General features: G+C 35.2%; 1 protein-coding gene and 1 pseudogene across 17 annotated transcripts in view; one reads left to right on the top strand and one right to left on the bottom strand.

Annotated features, from left to right (window-relative positions):
• MKLN1 (muskelin 1) overlaps positions 1-24,727 on the top strand; it is a 359,034-nt gene that overhangs the window by 274,905 nt on the left and 59,402 nt on the right. For all 17 annotated transcript variants that reach the window (XM_067747033.1, XM_067747040.1, XM_067747042.1 and 14 more), the window contains 2 exons: positions 8,709-8,821; positions 18,374-18,586. In XM_067747033.1, coding sequence (XP_067603134.1) covers positions 8,709-8,821; positions 18,374-18,586 — 326 coding nt within the window. The remainder of the gene's footprint in view (positions 1-8,708; positions 8,822-18,373; positions 18,587-24,727) is intronic.
• On the bottom strand, positions 16,047-16,743 carry LOC137229316 (transcription factor BTF3 pseudogene; annotated as a pseudogene).

Below are 24,727 nucleotides of genomic sequence, written 5' to 3' on the forward strand. Positions count from 1 at the left end.
TATTTTTTAAAGGGTTAAATATTTCTATTAAGTTTTGACATTACATGGTAAGTAAATACTGCTGGTATTCATATAAAATTTCAAATGAAATTCCTTGCTCTGTGTAAGTGATATTCATTGTTGAAATAATAGTGTTTCCAAAGTAAACTCTTGCCCACCTTTCCTCTACTGTTGTTTTTTCCCCAGATTATTTGTTGCTAGATATAAGGTGGGTGAGGAAGAGAGTAAAGGTGATAAAGTCAGAGAGGTAGTGAGGGGCAGTTGTGTTGAGCTCTTTTGTAAGAATTTTAACCTTTACTCATAGTGAGATGATTAAAGGAAAATATTGTTGGGTTTTGAGAAATGTTACTGACTTTGCATTTTAACAAAAAACAAATTAGGTGAAGGGCAGAAGCAGAGCGACCTTTAACGAGGCAGTTCCTTACCAGAGAAGTGATGATAGCATTGGCTTTTACTACAGTGGTGATCACAGTGTTGAGAATTGGTCAGATTTGGGATGTATTTTGAAGATGTCACATACAGCTGACAGGATTTACTGATGGATTGGATATGAAGTGTGAGTGAAACGAGTAATGAATGACTCAAGGTTTTGACCTGAGTAGTTGGGAAAATAGTATAGCCTTTCCCTAAGATGGGTAAAACAAGTGGATTAAATATGTTGGGTTGTTCAGCAACTTGTTTTTAGACAGGTTGAGATGCCAGTTAGACATTCAAGTATATAGATACGTCAAGTAAGCGGTTAGATACATTGTTTGGGGTTCAGGAAGACAGGTCCAGGCAGAATAATCATTTCCCTTTCTGTATTTACGTAGCACTTCGTTCATACTATTATTTTTACTATAATGATTTCCAAATTGTTTTAGAGTTGCTTGTGTAGGTGTTATGTATCCCATTCCTCTCTATTCAGCTTTCTCCTTTCTACCTCCCATCCCCAATATCTTATTGACAGGGGAAAAACAAGAATCTTGCATTATTTATTTTTATGGCCGCAAAGCCTGGTATGGAGTAAGTGTGTACTGAATATTTGTTGAACTGAATCAAAATTTTAAAATCCATTTTCCTTCGAGTTGAAAGAAAAATATTTACTTGGAAACTACACTCTGATATTGCTTTAAACCTTGATGACTGGATTGTGTCATGATGTCATTTGTTGTAAATGCTAATATTGGTTATTGGTTATACTCTAATATATTTAAATTTTCTGGTGATTCTGTTTGTTCTTTTCTAGTATATAGACTATATTTCCTTAAAGCTGTAGTTCTTATTACCTTGGAATCTAGGTAGAAAAATTAAAGGTTATGTAGACTTTGCATTTTTTTAGGGTAACAGTTGGTGCTTTCTGAATTTAATTTGGGTGTAGGAGCAGAATCTGGGATATCTTTGGAATTTTTTCCTCTAGAAATTGTACTTCTATTGTAAAATTATTAATAGCATAATTTACCAAGGTGGTTTCATATACTTTTATTTTATCATTTATGTACCAGAGTCTTATAACTGCTATCATCAGGTTGATTTTAATTATCTTCAAAGTTGTATTTCTTGTTAAGTCTCTGAAAGAACCTTTTCTAGTCCAGACTTACTGATATAACAATTAAATATAGTGGTTGGAGGTTGAGTGTGTGGGAAAGAAGTGTGTGTGTGAGAGAGAGAGAGAGAGAGAGAGACATATCTGGATTTCAATCCTGACTTTACCACCGACTTTTTGTTTGATCTTGAATGAGTTATAATGACAATAAAAACAGGAATAATAAATTAAGTTGCTGTGAGAGTTAAATGAAATAATGTCTTTTATGTAAGTATCAATATATATTATTTATATAATATGTATTTTTATATGCAACATATTAATCTACAAATATATACTGATTAGTTCTGCTGAGAGAATTTGATGTAAATTTAGAGATCTTTCTTTTGTGTTTGTTTTTTTGACAGAATCTCACAGTGGAAATATTTTTAAACAATTTAAAAATTTTTGAAAAGCAATTTAAAACAACATGAAAAGCAGTGCTGTGTTGAGGGAAAAAATATCTCACTCATAATTCCACGTTCTAACTAACCAATAGTATTTTGGTATAATTGTTTCATCTTTTGTATATATTGCCCTTATTGATGTTTTACAAAGGAAAGGATAAATATACTTTTAGATTTTTAGGAAAAAATATTAAAATTCATTTTAAGAACTTTTTCGTTAAGGATTAGGTTAATTTAGTAGTAGAGTGACTTTCCCCAAGTAGAATTTGAAGAAACTAGAAGTTCTGTCTTTATAAGGTTGGTGCCTAAGTAGTGAAATACAGTTTAGAGAAGCCCAGTCCTTATTTTAAATATGCAATTTGAAGGTTTCCTAAGCAAGGGTTCTTAATCTGTTGAAGTTATATACAAAATTTTCTTTGTATGTACATTTTTCTGGAAGAGAATCCATGAATTCAGATCATCGAGTTAAGAACATCTTCACTAGACTAAAACTTTTTATTTTTAACCTGAGGAGTAATAGTATTTATTAAATACTTACTACATGTAGAGGTTGCGATTAGCACTTTTATATGTTCATACGTTTCATTTACAACTGAAAAGGTAGATACCTTCATTTTACAGAATAGGTCGTGCTGTGTCCAGGGCTGTGGAGCTGGGATTTGAACACAGATCTGTAGGACTGTCTGGCTCCAAAGCCCATGTTTTTGCTGCTGTTACTATAGTGGTTCTTAGTTTTCTAATGCGGAAGATACAGTGAAAATCTCAGGTATGATAGGTGAAAACAGAAAATACAGTAGATTGTGAGGGCTAAGTCCTGAGACCTCAGCAAATTTTAAATACATAAATACTAATAAAGCATATCACTTCACTTATAAAATACCATAAAGTGAAATTGAAAAACATAGTTGATTCCTTTCCATCCTTATTAAAAGCTATTGCAGATATAAAGAGTGAGGAACAATAGCTGACCTAATAATTGCTAACATTTATTGAGTGCTTCCAGTGTGCCAGGTATTTCACTAGACTGAAACTTCATAGAGCTCATTTCAGCTTCTTTTAAAGTGACTTATATTTCGAAGCAATTATTGCTTCCCAGTGTTTCGTTTATCTTGTTTTCTTAAATATTAAAAATTAAGTCCCTGAATTTTCTTCTCCTTTTTCAGTCTGTAGATATTTTTTTCATTTTGCTACAGTTTTAAGGATAGACTCACCATTTTAAAAAGTACATGGTGGCATAAATTTTACTCTGATTTTTCAAAGCTTTCTTCTATCCTAAGTGAATTCTATTATTCTTACCAGAGAAGAATGTAGTATTGTATTGAATGTAGTAGAGAAGGAATGTAGTATTTTGTCCTACTTGGGAGTGTATGTCAATTTTATTGATTTATTGATTTATTCCTATACCTGGCATTTCTCTACTTAGGTTATTCAACTCTGAATTGGGTTTCAACTCTGGGTAAAATAAGGCAAATAGAGAAAAAGGCATGTCTGTTTTGCTTCAGTGTGGAAGTCTGTCCAGATGAAAACTTAAAATATCCATGGTACCAGGCAATTCTTTGTTCAACTCTCATTGAATTTTAAGAACCTACGGTACCAGCCTTTTTCTCTCTCTCAAGCAGAATAGGTAGTAAGATTTAGGCAAAATCCCAGTGTTTGGTATCTATAAAAGAAGTTGCTTGTCACTTGAAAGAACCGTTCTGTGGAAATCTGAACCTCTCTGACTGTACCAATTATATGTAACGTGCTTTCATTTTTTTTTTAATGCCACATAATGGTTTTCCTTGATATTCTTTAAAGAAGCTATTGAAGAAAGTAGGTAAACATGGGTTTTAGTTTTTAAATACAAATATATTCATATGGCTGTATTTCTGTAGCTACGTATGACACGAATTTTTTTCTTTCATACTGTTATCAGAAAGGAATTCTAAAATATAGCCCTAATACAAAGTATATTGTCATAGGCAGAAAATACAACCTTTTAGCAGGGAAATTACAACCATATGTTGAATTCACCCAAAAGATCAGTCTCTAGTTTTGTAATCATAGCCTTATGTAAGAAATATAGCTCTCGGGACTTCCCTGGTGGCACAGTAGTTAAGAATACGCCTGCCAACACAGGGGACGCAGGTTCGAGCCCTGGTCCAGGAAGATTGCACATGCCACGGAGCAACTAAGCTCGTGTGCTACAACTACTGAGCCTGCGCTCTAGAGCCCATGAGCCACAACTACTGAGCCTGCGTGCCTCACGCCTAGAGCCCGTGCTCCGCAACAAGAGAAGCCATGGCGATGAGAAGCACGTGCGCTGCAAGGAAGAGTAGTCCCCGCTCAGGACAACTAGAGAAAAGCTCGCGCGCAGCAACAAAGACCCAACGCAGCCAAAAATAAATAAATTAACTAAAAAAAAGGCTACACAAAAATTCACCAATTAAAAAAAAAAAGAAAGAAATATAGCTCTTTTTAAAAAGAGAGACAGATGAATCCAGTTGATAATCTGCTGGGTTTTGAGAGTTCAAGGGAATGGCTAAAGAAGGTAAGGTTAAAGAGCATATAAAATATCTTTCCCCTTCTAACTTATTCTTCCCTTCAAAAATTCTAATGTCAATCTAATGTCCTATTAACTACACTTTCAGAAGGATTAAACTCTTAAACTAAATGTCCTGACAGGGTTCATTTTTATTTTGAATATAAATTTGTGTTTCTTAAAAGTTTTTTTTTTAATTTCATTTGTTTTTCTCTTAGTGTCTACATTAAACTAGGAATTAAGCTAACCTCTTTTACAAGCCTAGTAACCCTCCACCTACCTCTTCTTTTTGACACTTGAATTTTATCTAAGGTTGGGCCCATGTTATGTCAGTGCATAGTATATGCATTCTATACTACTTCAAAGTGGAAAGATGGATTTAATTACGAAAATAGTGTGCCATCTTGTGGAGGATTATGCAATCAGCATAGTCTGACTTACCCCTAAGGATCAGAGGAGGAGGATAGATATTGCAGTTGGGCTTATAAAATAAAAAGCCTGCTTCTTTGTGCAAAATGGTGTGAAGATACTGCTGTGTTAACATTTCTACCTTTTTCTTAGCGTATATAAGATTTATAGATTAGTACTATTGGTAGTAAGTAGTTGTAGGGGTTATTTAGTACTGATACGAAAAAACCTGTAAAAAAGACTGGTTGCATTTTAGCTTTTGTGGCCTGAGCAATAACTGATTGATTGATTGGTAATTGATTCATTTAGTCTCTGAGAATGAAATTGGTTTGATATCTTGAACACAGGCTATTATTGGTCACTTTATTTCCGATCTTTCTGTTTCCCTGGCTCCTCCTTTTCAGTAAGTCCTATATGCTGCAAGTTCAGATCTGACCATGTCACATCTCTGCTTAAAATCTTCTGTTGCTATTTAATACTGTACTGTCTGTGGAGTCGAGTTCAAAACCTTTATATTGTCATTTAACCCATTTCATTATGTGGCCACTACCTGTCTTTTTAACTTACCTCCACTCCACTACTTTTTTTTGTTCTTTTAAAATGAACAGTGCATTTATTCACCACACAGTTTTCACCACTGTGCATGCATTATTTAATTCTCATGGTAGCTTTAGGAGATAGGTACTCTGTGCCATTTTAGAGCTGAGGAAACCAGTGGTTAAGGAATTTGGTGTTGGTCACACAGCTGTGGTGATAGAGCTGCAGTTCCATCCAAGATCTGCCTGACTTTAGATTCTGTGTCTTTTAAAACACTTTTTTGTGTGTTTTTCTGTCTCTGTACCCTTGTTTTACTTTTTACCCTGCTTGAAAAGTCCTCTTCTCTTTCCTTCCTTCTACCAGCAAAGCCACTTTCTGATGCATAGGTCAGATACCACTGTCACCATGAAATCTTCCTGAGTCCCCTCAATCTGGTATATTCTCTTCCCTTTTTTGAACCCCCGTGGTGCTTTTTTACCTTTCTTACGACACTTAGTCTACATTGCATTGTGGTGATTAATGTACTTGTTTTATATTCTTCACTAAATTGTAAGCTCCTTGAGGGTAGGGATGATGTCTTCTTTATTTTTATTCTCTAAAGTGCCTTGCCAATTCAGATTAGTACTCAAAAAATGTTGAGTGAACATTTCAGTGAGTCTGAGAGAAATAGCCTCTGTAGCCTGTGCTCCTTTAAGAAAAAATACAGAGAAAGGGCTGCTGCATGAGGAGGATTATACTGCCCTAGGGATGTGCCTGAATTGTTATATAACCTATAAGCATGAGAGTGGACATCGTAAACCAAGCTACTGCCATGTTGCAAATAATAGCATTTTCTTTTTTCTACTTTCTTCTCACTACAGTTTTGTCTGATTATTTCTATAATCTTTAAAAGTTTTTGATATCCTTTATGCATTAAATAATATTTTCGCTGGTGTTTGGATAATATTTCATTCCTGAATGATTTAACTTAAATGATTAAAATTTTCTTACACATTTCATTCAGGTATGTCAAAAGGTCCTGTTACCATCTGATTCATTCAGTTTTACTATTAAACTTTAACTGGGACCACAGAGCATTCACGAACAAGAATGACATCTTGGATTAATTCCATTGGGATGCTTGCTCTGTGCCAGATTTTATTTTGCTCAGCTATCAATGAGGCTGTTGTGGAAATGTGGGTTTTCTTTGCTGTGAGAATTTATGCGTACAAAGAGACCTGCTTTTCAGAAAGAACATTGAGAACCCAGATCCCAAGAGGAAGGGTTATTAAAGTTAGTGAACCAGGGTAACCTTATCCAAAGGGTGCCCAGAAACACTGTAAAACAAAAGGTCAATTGCTATTGCTATTTTAGTTATATACCCCCTCCCTCTCCAGGCTTCAGAATTTAATGGGGTTAATTGCATTTATAGTGAGGCCTTGGCAAATAATTTTTAAGTCAGATGAAAATTCTTTAATTTTTTTCCTGTAGAATTCTCAGTATCTGGGCATTACTGTGTGCCATTTGGGAAACAGAATGTTACTTAACTAATGATAATGGATTGTTTTATACTTCTGAGAGATGGCAGTTTTCTAATAGTTTCCATTATTTCACATTTATATAGAGCCAAAAGTGTTCTAGGTACTGGGTTAGACACGGAAACATACAATAATACTGTTTTAATTGCATCAGTGGTACTTAGTAACTACAAAGTATTTTGTGTATATGTGCATGTTTTAAAGGTAGAAATGCTGTTCATGCTTGACACCCTTCAGAATGTTTTCATGTAACTTATATATGAAGAACTTTACCACCACACTGAGAGTTTGTAAATGAAAAAATCAGGACCCAGGCAAGTTAAGTGACCTATACCTGATTACCCAGTTAGCACTAGAACTGTTCCAGTGGTCTGTTCTTATCCAGAAGCATTGTTTTAATTTCCCCTAGGTTCTTTCACTTAGAAAATTCACTTAGAGTTTGAAATTATATGAAAATATGACAAAAATCTCTTATAAGACATCTCTATGAATGGCAAGAATTTTCTTAAGTAGTGTTACAATATTTCCAGGTGCATTTCAACCCTTCATGATGGGATGTAATTTAGATGACAGTCTCCGCATATATTGGCCTAGGGCATGTCAGAGAGTAGATGGCTTTATAGTTTTCCTGTAATGTATTATATTTAACTTAAAAAAATGGTAGGCATTATAACAAGTAGACATAAGATATTTACAAAGGGAAGAAATATTTGAAGAAAGGAAAGGCACTATTATTTTATAAAGAAAGGTAAAAATTTTCACTGGTCACGGAGCAAATGTTTTATCACATGATAAAGTCCATAGGTATAATAGACATTTCAGAATTAGAAGAAACCAAATTCTCAAGGTACCTGGAATGACTTAAAAGTTGATTTCTGAGGAGTTAAATCCACCATAATATATTTGGAAAAATTTCCCCCAGTTTCCGCGGGAATATCAAGGCTATGCATCACTTTATTCTTAAGATATCTAACTTTAACTCACAGCTAGTTTTAACCATTCTTTTTTGTATTGTAATAGAAAACAGTTTTAATGTGAAGTTTTTTCAGAAGTAGCTAGATAGCTTTATATTATATATATTTTTTGCACTGTATATTTCTTCGGGATTTCTTTTTTTTCTTTTCCCTTTTTTTTTTTTTTTTTTTGCGGTATGCGGGCCTCTCATTGTTGTGGCCTCTCCCGCTGTGGAGCACAGGCTCTGGACACGCAGGCTCATGGGCCTAGCCGCTCCGCAGCATGTGGGATCTTCCCAGACCGGGGCACGAACCCGTGTCCCCTGCATCGGCAGGCAGACTCTCAACCACTGTGCCACCAGGGAAGCCCCCCCCCCTTTTTTTTTTAACTATCTGAAGCTGCTTTGTTAAGAAGCTGGTAAATGTAAATTTTTTGTGGCCTGACATAGAAACTCCTAAACTGGCTGCACATCAGGATTCCCCCTGGACACTTTAAGAGTACTGACTCTTTTTACCCACTGAGGACCTATGGAATCTGAATCTTAGGGGATGCCTCTTAGTTATCTTTGTATTTATAAATCTCTCAAGATAGTGGTTCTGCAGCAGCCCTTCCGTATGCCTATATTTAGGAAGTACTAGTATTTATTTTGGAATGTTAACCAGTTTAAAAATCTCATTTTTAAGTTTACTTAGATGTACCTTCTTAAATGATCTTAGAAGCAATGGCTTTATCTGGGTGCCTATACTTAAATTTTGTTCTTAAGTTTATTTTTTTTGCACATATTTTTCTAATTTTCACAGAGACTGTTTATTTGTTTGGTGGCTGGGATGGAACACAAGATCTTGCTGACTTCTGGGCGTACAGTGTGAAAGAGAACCAGTGGACATGTATCTCTAGAGACACTGAGAAAGAGGCAAGTTCTCAGACTTTTCATCCATCTGTATTACGATAGGGGTGTGGTCGTACACTTCTTTTTCTGAATGATTTGTATTCTTTGTAAATGTCTATCAGCAGTGATAGCAGAAGAATTTGTGGTGACAAGTTTGGTTTAAGTATTCTTGCATTCCAGCTTCTATACCTGGTTCTTCAACTATTGGTACATGAACAAATCTATTTTATAGAGATAAATAGAAATGGGTATCTAATGTAATTTAGTTTTTAACCACTTTAGTTAAAATGTAACTGTGTAACTATTATTTTTCTTATGTTCTTGTCACCTCTACTCTTATTTTGAACATTTATCTTATTTTTATTTCCTCTGGAAAAATGTGCTTTTGGTTCCTCACTATCTTACTATTTTGGCCCCTCACTATTTGACTATCTTATCAGTTTTCACAAATGATGTATATTTTATTTTTAACTAAACTTGTATGTATGTATTCATGTGTGAGTCTGTCTATTGATACATATATACATAAAGCTTTTCCATAGTGAATAGGATGTCTTGGATTTACGGCATTCTTTTATTTAATTTTTTTGAATTATGTAAGTGCATAATTAATTATACCCTGATATAAAGCACATATTCATATATTATTTTTTAAATCATTATAGAATTTTTTATTGTACTTTTTCCTCTAAGCAATTTCAGATTACAAGGTGAAAAATAAACTAAAACAAAACAGTAGTAGCAGCAAATGAAAAGGGGAGGAAAAGACCTAATTCAAAACCACTGATTTTAATCTAGAATGGCCATTTTTTTAAAATCTGGTGCTATGTCTTTAATCTTAGGAAATTAGATTCTTGTTTACTTGGTGTGTTCCTTTGTTAATCATTTGGGTAGTTTTTATCTTTTTAAAGAGATCTTAAAATTCTGATTTCTATTTATTATCCCTATGAAAATGGTCTTTGCCTTTTCAATATTAAAGTACCATTTTCTGAAATGATTATTTTTATCCTCAACAAAAATAAAGACAGATCTTAAAAGAATACATATCTGGGCTTCCCTGGTGGCGCAGTGGGTGAGAGTCCGCCTGCCGATTCAGGGGACACGGGTTCGTGCCCCGGTCCGGGAAGATCCCACATGCCGCGTAGCGGCTGGGCCCGTGAGCCATGGCCGCTGAGCCTGCGCGTCTGGAGCCTGTGCTCCGCAACGGGAGAGGCCACAACAGTGAGAAGCCCGCGTACCGCAAAAATAAAAAAAAAAAAAAAAAAAAAAAAGAATACATATCTGATTTCTCTTAAACTATTTTAAATCTTAGTTAGTTGTATTTGTAATTATTCTTGCAAGAAGCCTACAGTTCATCCTGAAATCCTCCCTCTTCTTCATTGAGGGTATCTAATTAGGGCCTAAAGTTCCACCGGTTCTAGCACTCAGTATTGCGTTTCAGATGTTTCTTCCTCTCTATTCCTTTTGGCACTAATTCCAGCTTTGTGGTTTCTTTCTTAAACGTTTTTGCTTCCATTGTTGATCTCCAGGTCTATTGTCCATTCATTAGCACAGTCTTTAAAAAAAAAAACATTTGGCCATGTGACACCTCTGCTTAAACCCTATGGTTAGCTTCAGTCCCTGTTTCTGTTATCTACTGCATTCCATATATTACATTACAAGCACCCACAAAACTTTAGTGGCATATAGTAATAAGCATTTATTTTGTTCACAAGTCTGTAGATTGGTTGGGCTCACTCATGTGCTGGGAGTCAGCTGACTGTCAGCTAGTCTAGATTAGCTTCCGAGACTACTTGGCTCTGTTCTACATAGCCACTCATCTTCCTGTTGGCTAGCATGAGTCTTGTTCTCGTGTAGGGGCAGGGCTGCAAGGAGGATGAAGTAGACATGAGCTCTCAATTAGATATATTATTGTCCCATTTTCCCCAAAGAAGTCATGTGACCAAATCCACAGTTATTGGGTGATGGGCAGCACTATCCAAGGGCATAGATACAGGGAAGTGTGAGTAATAACAGCAACAACAATAATGAAGTTTATCTACCTTAGTTCCTTTTGCTTAGAGTAAAAACTTCAAATTTCTCATCATAATTTGGTCCCCATCTACTTTTCTAGCCTCATTTTTTGACTTTATGTGCTAGCCATACTTATAGTTGCTAGAATTATTCAACGTTCTCACCTGTGTTCTTTGTAATAGTGTTTTCCCAGTTTGGAATTAACAGAGGCTGCTCCTCCCGTGCACCCAGCTTTTATGTAGTATATGCCTACTTACTCTTTAAAACACAGTTCAGACTTCAGTTCCTCTGTGAAGCCTTTCTTGACTTCCCTAACCAGAATTAGAAGCTTCCTTAGGTGTGAACACTTAACCCCTTACATTCCTTGAATGGGTTACTATAATGATTGGTTTATATTTCTGTTTCCCTATGGAGACTCTGAATTCCTTAAGGCGTGGATCATATGCTTACTCTTTAGTGAGTAAATAGTTCAGATAAGTTAAATAAAAAATTAATGCTGGAGAAAAGCAAAGGAATGACAAATACAAAATTCAGGAGAGTGGCTGTTTTGGCAGGAAAGGGCGATGGATTACAGGGGTCCTCAAAAGTAATGTTAATGTAATATTCTAAGTTATATTTAGAATGCAATTAATAATTATTTAAAACTAGTACTGGGAACATACAGAAATTATTTTGATGAGAATACTTTTTTTCTGTTATTTTGAAGTCCATAGAGATAAGTAAAGTGGTGATCCAGTACTGGAATTCAGATTTATTATAATTTATTACTACTTTCTTCATTTAAACACCTAGAAATCTTTTGTTGATCCAGCAGTGAAGTGAATGAGGATATATGGCTCCAGCAAAATGCTCATTCCTTCCAAAATTGAACAGTTTCATTTTGTTTTTTACACCAGTAAGTACAAGTTTTATTGTTTGATGATACCCCAGTGCATATGTTTTAAAAGTATGATATGCAATTAAAAAGCAAAATTACTATGTATAAAATAATTAAGCAACAAGGATATATTGTACAGCACAGGGAAATACAACCATTATTTGATACTCACTTTAAATGGAGTATAATCTATAAAAATATCGAATCACACAGAAAAACCAAAATTAATTTAATTCACTTCAATTTACTTAGACTAAATAATGTATCTAATAGCTCATGTAGTAGATTGAAAGATAATAGAATGGCTCAGTTTTTAGAATAATTATTTTAAATGTTCATGTAGATATGCATGTAAGTTTTTATCAGTTCAAGACAAATTGTATTTTTAATTTTGCATTTTTATAAATCTCTTTAATATCTAGCTTAGTGGAAGACAGCTAGATTCTCTTATGTGCTTTTGCATTTAATCTTTTGCAACATGTTGTTTTATGTGAGATATATGAAGAAGATTGGACCTCACATTGATACATTCTTGGAAAGGAAACTATTATTTTAATAGTAGCCTTTTTATATAATAGCACATGTACTTTTTTGATCTTATACCCCAAATTGACAAGTTGTTTGCTTCTTAAAAATAATTGCACTGTAGTCTCTGAAACCATATCAGCTAATGTTTTGTAATTCTGTCACATTAAAATCCACTGATCTGTGTTGCTCTTTGAATGGATCTTTTACCCATGCTTGTTTTTTTGCTCAGTGTGTTGGTCACCTGAAAAATATTGGTTCCCTGAGTTATGCAGGTCTTCAAATGTTGACATATTATTATACAGTATCCCCCAAACCACATATGATCACTCTCATTAGAAAATTCTTTTAAGTGTTGGGAAGGTGTCAAGATCGCAGTGTCAGGTAGAAGTTTTCTAAAATTCTAAATTTGCTTAAAAATGTGCATTTTATTATTGGCAACAAATTTTATCAGTTGTTTTTCTTCAAGGATAACATACTTACTTCATTTATTTTTCAGAAAATGTCTGAATAACCGTACTTGGATTGTTAGTTTTCTTTTGAGTAAATATCATGTTTCCTGGAAAAAGCAGCTACGTCAGCTTGCAGCTCAAACAATTGCATAAAATGCTTTTCCTTGAGACAACCATCATATATCAAGTAGCACTGTTTTATAGTTTTCTAAATCTCTTTAATTGTGACTTAATAGAAGGCAGCCAGACTCATATCTGCTTCTGCATTCAGTCTGTTGTTATATCAAAAGTCATGTAGCCTCTGGAAAATATCACATACACTTATAAGAGTAAGAGTGAAAAGACACATTTTTTAATCTTAGTATTGTTATGAAAATAACTTTGACTTTGTAGAATCCCTGAAGACCCCAGACTGCACTGAGAACTGCTGCTTTAATCCACATTCCCTTTTCACATATAAACAGTTACCCAAATAATGCCTTAGTAATGTCCTTTATAGGTATCTTACTGTTACCCCCAACCTCTATCCCTGACCCAGGACTCAATTCATGATCATGCAGTACATTTCAGTGTCATGTTTCTTTAGTGTCCTTTAGTCTGGAACAGTTCCTTGACTTCTCTTTGTCTTTCTTGACCTTGGCATTTTTGAAGAATACAGGGCAATTGTTTTGTAGACTATCCTTCAATTTGATCTGTCTGATGTTTCCCCAGGATTGGATATAGGTTAAGCATTTTTAGCAGGAATGCCATGTGGAGGACATCGGGTCCTCCTAAGTATGTCCTGTCAGGAGACAGGCACATCATGTCAGTTTGTCTGATGTTAGCTTTGATCACTTGGTTAAGAAGGGTGCTCACCAGATTTCCCACTCCATATTAATAAGTAATTTGTGAGGAGACATTTTGAGACTATGAAAATATTCTGTTACTCATCAAACTTTTGCCCTTCTAGCATCCATTGATGAAACTGTTAAAGCTTTTCCCAAAGTGGTTGTACTATTTTATATTCCTTCCAGAAATTTATGAGAGTTCTGGTCGCTCCCTGTCTTCTTTCCCTGTTGAACTGCTTTGGCACCTTTCTCAAAAATCAATTGAGGGCTTCCCTGGTGGCACCGTGGTTAAGAGTACGCCTGCCGACGCAGGGGACGCGAGTTCGTGCCCCGGTTCGGGAAGATCCCACATGCCGCAGAGCGGCTGGGCCCGTGAGCCATGGCCACTGAGCCTGCGTGTCCGGAGCCTGTGCTCTGCAACGGGAGAGGCCACAACAGTGAGAGGCCCACGTACCGCAAAAATAAAACAAAACAAAAATCAATTGAGCATATAAGTATATGTCTCTCTTTGGACACTCTAATCTGCTCCATGATCTTTTGGTCTATTCATATTCCAGTATGACACTCCTTCAGGTCAAGTAATGTAAGACACTTTCATTCTTCTTTTTAAAAATTATTTTGACTCTTCTAGGTCCTTTACATCTTCATATAAATTTTAGAATCATATTGTCAGTTTCTAAAACTGTTGGACTTATGATTGGAAATGTATTCAGTCTATAAATCAATTTGGAGATAATTGATGTCTTAATGATACTGAGCCTTCTAATCCATGAACAGGGTTAAATTTCCATTTATTTCAATCTTATTCATTACCTCCCAGCACTCGGAGTTTGCAGATTAGAGGTCCTTTTTATTTTTATTAAATGGATCCCAGTGTATTTTGTTTTTCCATGCTACTGTAAATGAAACTTAAACATTTTTAATTTTCAATTTGTTTGTATCATGTCACTTTTCTAAGTCCATTTATTATTTCTAAAGATTTCTCTTCTGTTATATGTTGATTTCTTAGGATGTTTTAAACAAATAGTCCTGTCATCTCTGAATAGAGACAATTTTAACTTCTTTCTTTCCACTCTCTTTTTCTGTCATAACTTTTAATTTTATTTTTTAATGCCTTATTGCACTGATTTGGACTTCCAGTACAGTATTAAATAGAAGAGATGAGAATAGACATCCTTATTTTGTTTCATGTCTTAGCAGGAAAGCATTCTGTATTTCACCATTAAAGGGAAAATTAGATTTAGGATTTTCATACATTCTTTATCAGATTGAGGAAGTTCATTTCTATTCCTCGTTTGCTGTGAGTTCTTCCTGATGCATATTTGTTGGGTTTATCAAGTGCTTGTTCTACAATATATATATTGGTAAAATTGTGTATTTTTCCCCTTTATTCTTTTACTTTTTTTTTTGGCCATGCCACACGGCTTGCAGGATCTTAGTTCCCTGACCAGGGATTGAACCCAGGCCCCGGCAGTGAAAGCACAGAGTCCTAACTACTGGACCACCAGGGAATTCCCCCTTTACTCTTTCAATGTGGAAAATTACCTTGATTGATTTTTCAAATGTAAAATTGACTTTGCATTTGTGAAATAAAACCCTTGTAGTTATGAAATATTATTCTTATATATTGCTGTATTCTATTTGATATCTTGTTAAAGATTAGTTTTATTTCTGTATTCATGAGGTATACTAGCTACCCGTATGTCACTTCTGCTCTTCCTCCTTTGTAATATTGTTATTTGGTTTCAGTGTTATGTTGTCCTCGTAAAATATGTAAGTTAGGAATGAATAGAATACAAGTTTAAAAAAAGGAGGTCTTTTTCTTCCTCTGTTTTCTGAAAAATTTTGTGTAAAATTGATACTATTTTTTTCCTTAAGTATTTGATAAATTTTACGAGTGTAGGCATCTGTGGCTGGCCTTCTCTTTGTGGAAAGATTTAAAATTATGAATCCAAGTTTTCAGATTTTCTCTTTCATCTTGTGTCAATTTTAATAAGTTATATTTTTTCCAAGGAATATGTGCATTTTATCTACATGGTCAAATTTTACTATGTTTTTCAATGATAGTTCCTTATTTTGTTTTTAATTTCTATTGATAGTATTGCTTTCATTTCTGATACTGGCAATTTGTATTTTCTCCCTTTAAAAAAAAATTAGTCTTGCTAGTGGTTTATAATTCTATGAATGTTTCAAAAAAACTTTATTAATTTTCTCTATTTTTTTTGTCTGTTCTGTAGTCTCTTGGTTTCTAGTCTTATCTTTATTCCCTTTTTTCTCCTTAGTTAATTTGTAATTTGATGAGTAATTTGCTCATCATTTTAATAGCACTTGTGCTAATTAAGCTGAAGCAAGGAATTCTGTTATTCTCCTATTAAAACTTCAGATTTTACACTCTAGGAAATATGGCATCGATACATTATATCTTACCTGATACTTGTTTTTCAGATTATTTAATTACAGAGGAAATTCTTTCTTTCTTTCTTTCTTTTTTTCTTTTTTTACTAAGTAAAGAACTTTATTAACCTTTTTTAAACTTTATTCCCAGGCTTCTTCAGCTTAATTAGCTGCAAAGAATGAATTGTATATAAGCAAAAACCGAAAAGAGCCACAGTGTCCAGAGGCTTGGGCTTAAAAATATTAGAGATCTAGATTTTATCAGATCCATAAACAAAATTTTAAAAAGCAGTCATATAAAATAGCAGCTCCCAGTAACTTCTTCAAGATTTTTCTTCTTCAGAAGTTAACTCAGTTCAGTTTGCTTCATTCTTGGAAGCCTCATCAAAATTCTCCACAAGATCTGGAACTTCATCATCGTCATCCTCTCCAGTGGCAAGTGGTGCTTTTCCATCCGCAGGTTATTTGGGCAGAGCTTCAGCCAGTCTCCTTAAACTGGTCGGCCTGTCTGCACCAAGGTGGTTTAAGGTGCTGGGTAGCATTTCTGTCAGCTGCTTTGTCTCAGCATGGCCTGTAATGGTGAAAATGTTTGCTGCCAGAGATGCCTGAACTTTAGGGTTGTTAAAGTGGATCACTGTCCCTTGGTTTGTGAACATATTCACTTCTTCAATACCAGAGATATTGTTTACCCGTAACTTCTTTAAGGAGAACTGAAGTTTTTTGTCGTTTGCTGTGGCTGTTCTGTGAACCACCTTCTTTCTGCAAGCAGTTCCTTTCCCACCACTGTGCATTTGTGCCTGCAGTTTGGCGAGGTTTCTCCTGGTTCATGATAGTTTCTTTCATCTTGTTGCAATGGAAATGGGGCCGTGTAGGGGACTAGGGTTGGCACTTAGGGGTTCTCGGGCAGACCAGCTGAGGTTAGGAGCACACACACAGGGACGCAAGATGGCCGCTGGAGCGGAAATTCTTTCTTAAGTAACATTTCTACCTTATCTGCTGAAGATTTCCCTTCACAAAAATCTCTAAAAATAATTTTTAAAATAGTAATTAGTGTGAACGCTAAATTGCAGATTTAAATCAACTTAATATCTGGATTAATAACACTAATGTCAAACTGTTCTTCCTGTCTAATATTTTTATTCCTTCATTTAATCTAAATAATGCTGGATTACTCTTCCTATAATACTGCTTTTTTATTTTATATCCTTCTCTAGAAACCTATAATAATTTTTTAATGCTTGCAAGATTACATTCAGTTCTCCTCTGTCAGTCATTCACAGGCTTTCTATTTCTGCCTTATACTTCAACTCTGTTATTTCTGTGGCAGGAATTCTTTATCTCAGTCATAACCCCACACGTTGTATTTAGTGTATTTTTGCTTTTGTTTCTCTTATCTTCGGGAGAAAACAATCTGGAAGAGTGGAAAGAACACAGTGTTTGGCTTGGTTACACTGGGGCTTAGATTCTCTATCTTAGTTTTGTGACTATAGACAGATTACTTAGACTTTGTGAAATGGTGGTATTATTTCTTTATGGAGTTGTTACAAGGATAAATGAAATATATACACACATACATAGTAATAATATAGACAGAATTTAGTAGATATTTAACAAATATTAGTTCTCTTTTCTTTTCCCTCTTTCAGATAATCCAGTCCTACCCAATTGAAGTTCCTTTTTTTTATTTTTTCATGAACTCCTTTTTTGGGCCTTATACTACAGTTTTTTGTTGTTTGTTTTCTTTTTTTACCTTTTATTCTGTCCTGTGATACAAGTGATCTCAACTAATTAATTTTTATTGATAATATATTGTTCTTCATTTTGTTCCCTAGTTGTTTAATGCAGCTGAGTCATTTATTGTCAGGAGAGTCAATTTTATATAATGTAAAGGCTGGATGAAGAAGTCAAGACTTGGATTCTCATTCTGCTTCTGTCACTAGCTTACTAGCTTTCAGGGTGATATCATTCCTCTTTGAGCTTATCTCCTCATCTTTAAAAGGAGATCATTAAACTACACTTTTATTAAGGTTCCTACCAATTATGAAATTCTAAATATTCTAGGAGTGCCTGTTTTATGCTAGATTCTGATGAAGCGTACAAAAATATTTTGAAAAACCAAATGTGTCTTTAAGTAGATTGACATGTACAAAAGAATAAAGGTCTATACACAAATGACTAAAATGTAATGGAGTATATAGTAAAAGCCATATAAGTGTTATAAACAGAGTGCCATAGAATAGAGAATAGTTCATCTCATCTTTCCTGGTAGAGTTTAAGCTTTTCTAAGTAAGATTTGTGTCTCCTACTGCTTCTTTTATTTTCCCCTAGAGATTTAAGCCTAGTATTGGACATATATATTAGTTGGACTTGATACAAGATTCTGAGCAAACCTTTTCGTGAAAGTAAACAAAATACGGCATTTAATTTTGTCTTCTGTTATTTATTCTTTGAATTTTTTTCTTTTCATTCTTTTTTTTGCTCTCCACAGAATGGTCCTAGTGCTAGATCATGTCATAAAATGTGCATTGACATTCAACGAAGGCAAATCTACACACTGGGGCGTTATTTGGATTCCTCTGTGAGGAACAGCAAATCTCTGAAAAGTGATTTCTATCGTTATGACATTGACACAAACACATGGATGTTACTCAGTGAGGATACTGCTGCTGATGGAGGACCGAAACTGGTGTTTGATCATCAGGTTTGGTGCACAGATAACTGTATGGTGGAATTAATTAGTGCTCAGTGACTGTTGCTCTTAGAGTTTATTTCACATGTTATGCTGAGTTTTCTATTGGTGGTTTCTACTACAAATACCTATGACAGATAATAAAAAGAATTACTGTTTCAGTAGATATAAAGTTATTCTTTAAAAGTTATTTTCTCTTGTTTGGTGCAGAATAAAATACTAAGATCTCAAAACACAGTTGTTAATTTATAAAAAATTTATAGAGAGTAGATGGAGCAATACATATTAGGAAAAACAGATTTAGTTTTATGATATTCATAAATCATACCAATAACAACTTGCCCTTTTAAAACTTTTTATTCTACATTCCTGGAAAATTTTAAATTATTTTATAATGAGTTCAAGAATTGGAAATGTAGAGTTTTTCTTCCAATGTGAGTGAAATATATTTACTTTTGTATATAATCACAAACTCAGTATAAAACAGGTAAGAATTTGGCGTGTACTAGATGAAGTTTAAATTCAGCACCAATAGAAGTCATAGAATGATGTTGTAGACAAGAAGACTACATACAGCAATCTCTTAAACCATTTAAATATTAATATGTATGTAGCTGTCATATCATCATCCCCATTGTCATTGTTATCTGTCTTTGAAAACTTATATCAGTTCAGTACAGGTCAGTACTACCTCAAACAAAAGAGTAGCCACTTTGAATTCTGTAGGCAGTTTTGCTTTGCTTAACCCATATCCAAAGGTTTTTGGAGTATGGGGAAGAAAAAGACTTTTAAAAACTCTGTAACACTATTGATGAACAAAGCATTATGTATTACTTGAGAAATGGGGAGTGGTGCTAGAATTTATGACAGAATCTAGCTTATGCCTAATATCTAGGCATTAAAACCCAAGTCTTTATTTATTGTTTCTTTACCAGTTTTTGTTAATTCTTTGCTTTAAAACTTTCCTCCTGCCATATTTATACTAACAAGTAGTTTTAATAGGAGAATGGTAAGGAAAAGAGGAGTGGCTTATATGTCTATTGAGTATGTGGTGGGTGGAAAATCAAAAACATTAGTCTTCAGAGTACTCCCTAGATTGAATTTGGAACTTGTGCTGGCTGTATGTAACCGAGCTCTGTAAAGCTTTGCACTTCTCTGCTGACATCCTCAGTGTTGTTCATGTGGAAAATAAGAACTCCCAAAAAAGTTAGACTTCTTCTGATCTTTTAAAAACAGAACATCAGCAGATAACGTTGTTAGGGAAACAGTTTATTTTCTTGCCTCCAACTGGTTACAAATTTCTTTTCCAAAAGAGGCTTATGTTTTTACAGGTTGAAAAAAAGAATAACTTAGGGGTAGTCTGAGTATAGCACATATGCTGTCCTTGTGTGGGGGCCTTTGTTTCTCTTGACTTTGGTAAAACAGAATGTTCCCTGAAGCCTAGGTTCAATAATGCTTGGTTTTCAACTCATTAGGTGTTATTAACAGAACATTAGGGGTGAAGAAGCCAGGATTTCAGTGCTAATTCAGCCACCAGCTGCTTCTGTGACCTTGAACAATTAACACAATGTATAAGCCTCCATTTTCTGTTCTGTTTCATGAAAATAAAGTTATAAGTTGGAACCTACTCCAAAAATTACTTGGAGTTGTTTGTGACACTTTAAGATTTGACACTTAACATTCAAATTTGAGAGGAACGTGAGAAAGTTAGAGGCCTGAAGATATGGTTAAAAGTTACTTTGCCATTTTGAATTTTAACATATTAAAACAATTAAAATTCAAAGACATTTGTATTTCCTAAGGACACAGTGGCAGCTTAGTTCTGAAGCTTTCCATGTTGTTGCTTTGTGTGATCTTTCAGGAACAATGAGAACCAAACAAAAAGATTTTAAAAAAACACAAGTCACATATTCAGCAAAACCAGAAGCCAAAGAAAACCCACAACTCCCAATTCCTTGTAAGTTTAGCCAAAACAACTGGAATACCCAGAACCTGTATTGAAACTCACAGCAATGTAATGGGGAGAACTGGGAATGTAGAGGAAGCTTAGCAGAAGTACATCGTAATGGAAGTGTCTTGAGCAGAGCAGAAATTGAACCCAGTGCAGCCACTGGGGGAGTCAGTTAAATACCATGTGGAAAGTGCCTAGCAAGGCCCATAAGTGGTAGATATCAGAAAGCACCATCTTCCAAAAGCAAAGGAAACACTATGACAAGTGGGGACAGTGGCTCTTTATGCATGTCCATTGAAGGAACTGGGGGAGCTCAAGGCTCAAGATAGAAGCCCCCTAAACCAGATGAGGTTCAAGGTTAGAGAAGATGGCTTCACAGAAGTGCCATATTTTGAAGAAGCCATTCAGTTCAGTAGCAATAGAGGAGGAAGTCCTTGAGCAAGAATGTCACACTTCCATAGGGACCTTGTATTATCTGGTCCAGGGGAATTCAGCTCATTTTAAATATGAAAAACTAAAAAGCAGTAAACACCAAATCTTTAGAGAAGTACTCTAAAGAAAAACAATAAAAGGAAAAAGAATAGCAAAAACTTTCTTTCATGCAACAGCAGATGAAAATTATATTCCAATATTCTAACATGAATTAATTGACTTAATGAAGCTTGAAACTCTGAAGAAAACTACAAGGCATACATTCAAGAATGCAGATGAGATGGCCAAATAATAGGACCTGGTAAATAACTGGACCTGGTAAATCTCAAGAAAGAAATTGAAGAAAAATATAGTAACACTTCAAAAAATGAAGACTAGTTTACAAGGAACATAAAGAAGAATAGGTTAGGGTCATAAGAAATAAGAAAGGCAGGTAAAGAAAACAAATATAGATGTAAGGGCTAGCCAGAAAATTACAGATAGAGAAGGCAGGCAAAAGAGAGCCAACGTACACATAATTGGAGACATTAAAGAAGAAAACCAAAACAATGGAACAGAAGAAATATTTATACATAAAATTCAAGAAGACTTTCCTCAAGAAGGAAGCCTATTCCACGTAGTATAAGAGGACCTGATATTGATAAATTCAGGGAAAATTGACCTAGGCATTCAACTGTAAGATATATATATTACTAACACTGAATTTCAAAGATAAAGAGGCCATTTGGTGGGCAACTAGATGAAATGATCCAGAAGTAAAATGAGACTGATATCAGATTTCTCTACAGCTGTATTCAGTGCCAAGAGACAATAGAGCAATATCTAGAAGGTATTCAAAGAAAAGACAGTGTGAGCCAAGGGTTTTATATCTAGCCAAACTGTCCTTCAAATATAAGCACATTTTGAGGAAATTGCTAGAAAATGGAATGTGAGCTAATCAAGAAATGACAGGAGAAACTTTAATCACAGTATTGGAGATCTCAGCTCATTGGCATTCTCCCTGGGTCATTGTGGATCATTGACAGGCTGAACATATATTTTTACCCTCCTCCTGCCCAACATCCTGTGAAATGACGAGAATATATTAGTAATAGTGTAGAAAAAGAAGAAAGAATGCCCTTAGGGAATTTAAAATATTTGAGGGAATTTCTCAAATAGAAAGCAGGTAGGATCAGATCCAACCAGAAGAAACCACAACCTATAAGATAGCAGCAACTTGAGTCCAAAGCATGTAGTTGGGGCAAACATTAGATGATCAGTTGGAGATGAAACAGCAGGACATTTTCCAGTTTGACTGAGTAGCATTGAACTGTGATCATTATTAATAGGTCAAGTGTTCAGTGTGGTCATTGGAGCCGGACAGATAGAGCAATACTCCTAAGAGGCACTGGAGAGCTGCTGCAGAACCTTTCACAGCATCATGTCTCATCTTGCCTTACCCAGTCCCTTGAGATAGACTACTGTATATGCAACAGGCAGATGAATAGGGATTCTCAGATACAAAGAAGACTAAAACAGTAACCCCCAAATCCAAATATTTGAAGATAATTAATACTATGAGATATGAGGTACTGAACTCAACAGATTAAGAATCAACAAAGAAGAACGGTTTGTAGTGTAAATTGAAGAAGTCTTTAAGATAAATTTAAGTGATTCCTTAGAGCAATTCAGGAGGCTATTGCATTCATGAAAAGGAAATATATAGAAAAATTATAAATTAAAGATTCGATAGTGAAATTAAAATCTCAGTAAATAGATTAAAAAGCAGTGTGGACATACCTCTAAATGGTTACTAAATTAGTGAGGTAAGATTATGAGAGAAAAGTTAAACAGAGAAAAGGGTCTGAAGTTCCAACATCCACCTTATAGGAGTTCTAGAAAGAGAATGGAGGCCAAAACAACAACAAGAACAAACCGCTCAAGGTAAAAATGAAGAAAATTCTCAGAGCTGAAGAAAGATCGTTTTCAGAATGAAAGAAATTCCAAGTGCAGATCAGAATGAATGAAAAAAGAATATCCCTACCTAGATACTTCCTTAATGAAATTTCAGAACCAAGGAGGAAGGGAAAATTCTAAAAGCTACAGAGAAAACTGGTTACCTTTGTAGGTAAGCAAGGATCAGATTAACATGAGGCATTTTTGGAGGTTGGCGGGAGGTAGGGTAGTGGGTAGGACAATACTACTTAGAAGGCTTTATAGCAATAGCTTCAAATTTTGTGAGGAGGAAATTATCTTGAACCCAACCTAACCCTAGCCAATTTTGTCTTCATGTGATAAAGTAAAATAAATAGATGGTTTTAAATTAAAAAGCAGTTGGGGATGGGGTGGGGAATAAGTGGCTATCCATTATTTATTTGCTTTTATTTTATTTTAATTTATTTATTATTTACTTATTTATTTATTTATGGCTGTGTTGCGTCTTTGTTGCTGTGCGGGCTTTTTCTAGTTGCGGTGAGCGGGGCTACTCTTTTGTTGCGGTGCGTGGGCGTCTCATTGTGGTGGCTTCTCTTGTTGCAGAGCACGGGCTCTAGGCGTGCAGGCTTCAGTAGTTGTGGCTTGCGGGCTCTAGAGCGCAGGCTTTGTAGTTGTGGCCCACGGGCTTAGTTGCTCCACAGCAGGTGGGATCTTCCGGGACCAGGGCTGGAACCTGTGTCCCCTGCATTGGCAGGCAGATTCTTAACTGCTGCGCCACCAGGTTGAGAGTCCGCCTGCCGATGCAGGGGACACGGGTTCGTGCCCCGGTCCGGGAAGATCCCACATGCAGCGGAGCGGCTGGGCCCGTGAGCCATGGCCGCTGGGCCTGCACGTCCGGAGCCTGTGCTCTGCAACGGAGCCTGTGCTCTGCAACGGGAAAGGCCACAACAGTGAGAGGCCCACGTACCCGCAAAAAAAAACCAAAAACAAACAAACAAACAAAAACTTGTTATTTGATAATTGACCCTCATTGAAACTACCTATCTTATTCAGGGAAGAACCAAGCTGAAGGAATAAAATTGTTTCTGTCTTGTGTCATTGTTCTAAGATATGGGGAAGAATCAAGCTAAACAGTATCTTTGTCCCTCCCTTTTTGGGTTGGTTTGGTCTGCTATGCAGGAAAGAGCTACTAAGATAAAGATGTTTATGCCTCTCCCCTGATAACAAATGAGAATAGCTATATCAAAATGAAATTTAAATATCCCCAAAAGGAAAGAGAAGCTCCCTTTGTAGCCATATAAAGTAGAACCCTAGGGGCTAGATAACAGAGATTGAACCAAATTAGTATGAATCTGTGAACTTACGAAAATGTAAATACACTCACATTATGTGTGTCCCTCAACAATGTATGGATTGCTTTTCATGATATAATCATTTAAGATTAAAGGGTAGGATCACTTTTCTTTGTAGTGCCAGGGACATGAAAGCTTTGACATCTCAGTTTTTCAACCATGTTCCCGAAGATTTCACCCTTAAGGAACTGTAGATTTTCATCTTAATTTATGGAAGTCTGCCAGAAACCTGGGAAATGGCAAGTGAGTGAATCTTTTTAGTGGTAGGTAAAGAAAGATTAGGAGGCGCTAGAATCCTTTCTTTTTAATATTTAATATTAATTTTAAAATAAGCTTTACAATTATTTTAATAGTTTCTTATTAAAAACAATACAAAAAATAGATAAGTAGCAGGAGTAAATTGATGGGAGGAGAGAATTGAACATATAATGGCTAGTATTTGTGCTTTAGCAACAACAATAAAAAAATAGGTGTTTTACATACACTTTATTCTTTAAACATAAA

The sequence above is a fragment of the Pseudorca crassidens genome, chromosome 8 (genome assembly GCF_039906515.1).
Source record: "Pseudorca crassidens isolate mPseCra1 chromosome 8, mPseCra1.hap1, whole genome shotgun sequence".
In the NCBI taxonomy this organism is placed as follows: Eukaryota; Metazoa; Chordata; class Mammalia; order Artiodactyla; family Delphinidae; genus Pseudorca; species Pseudorca crassidens.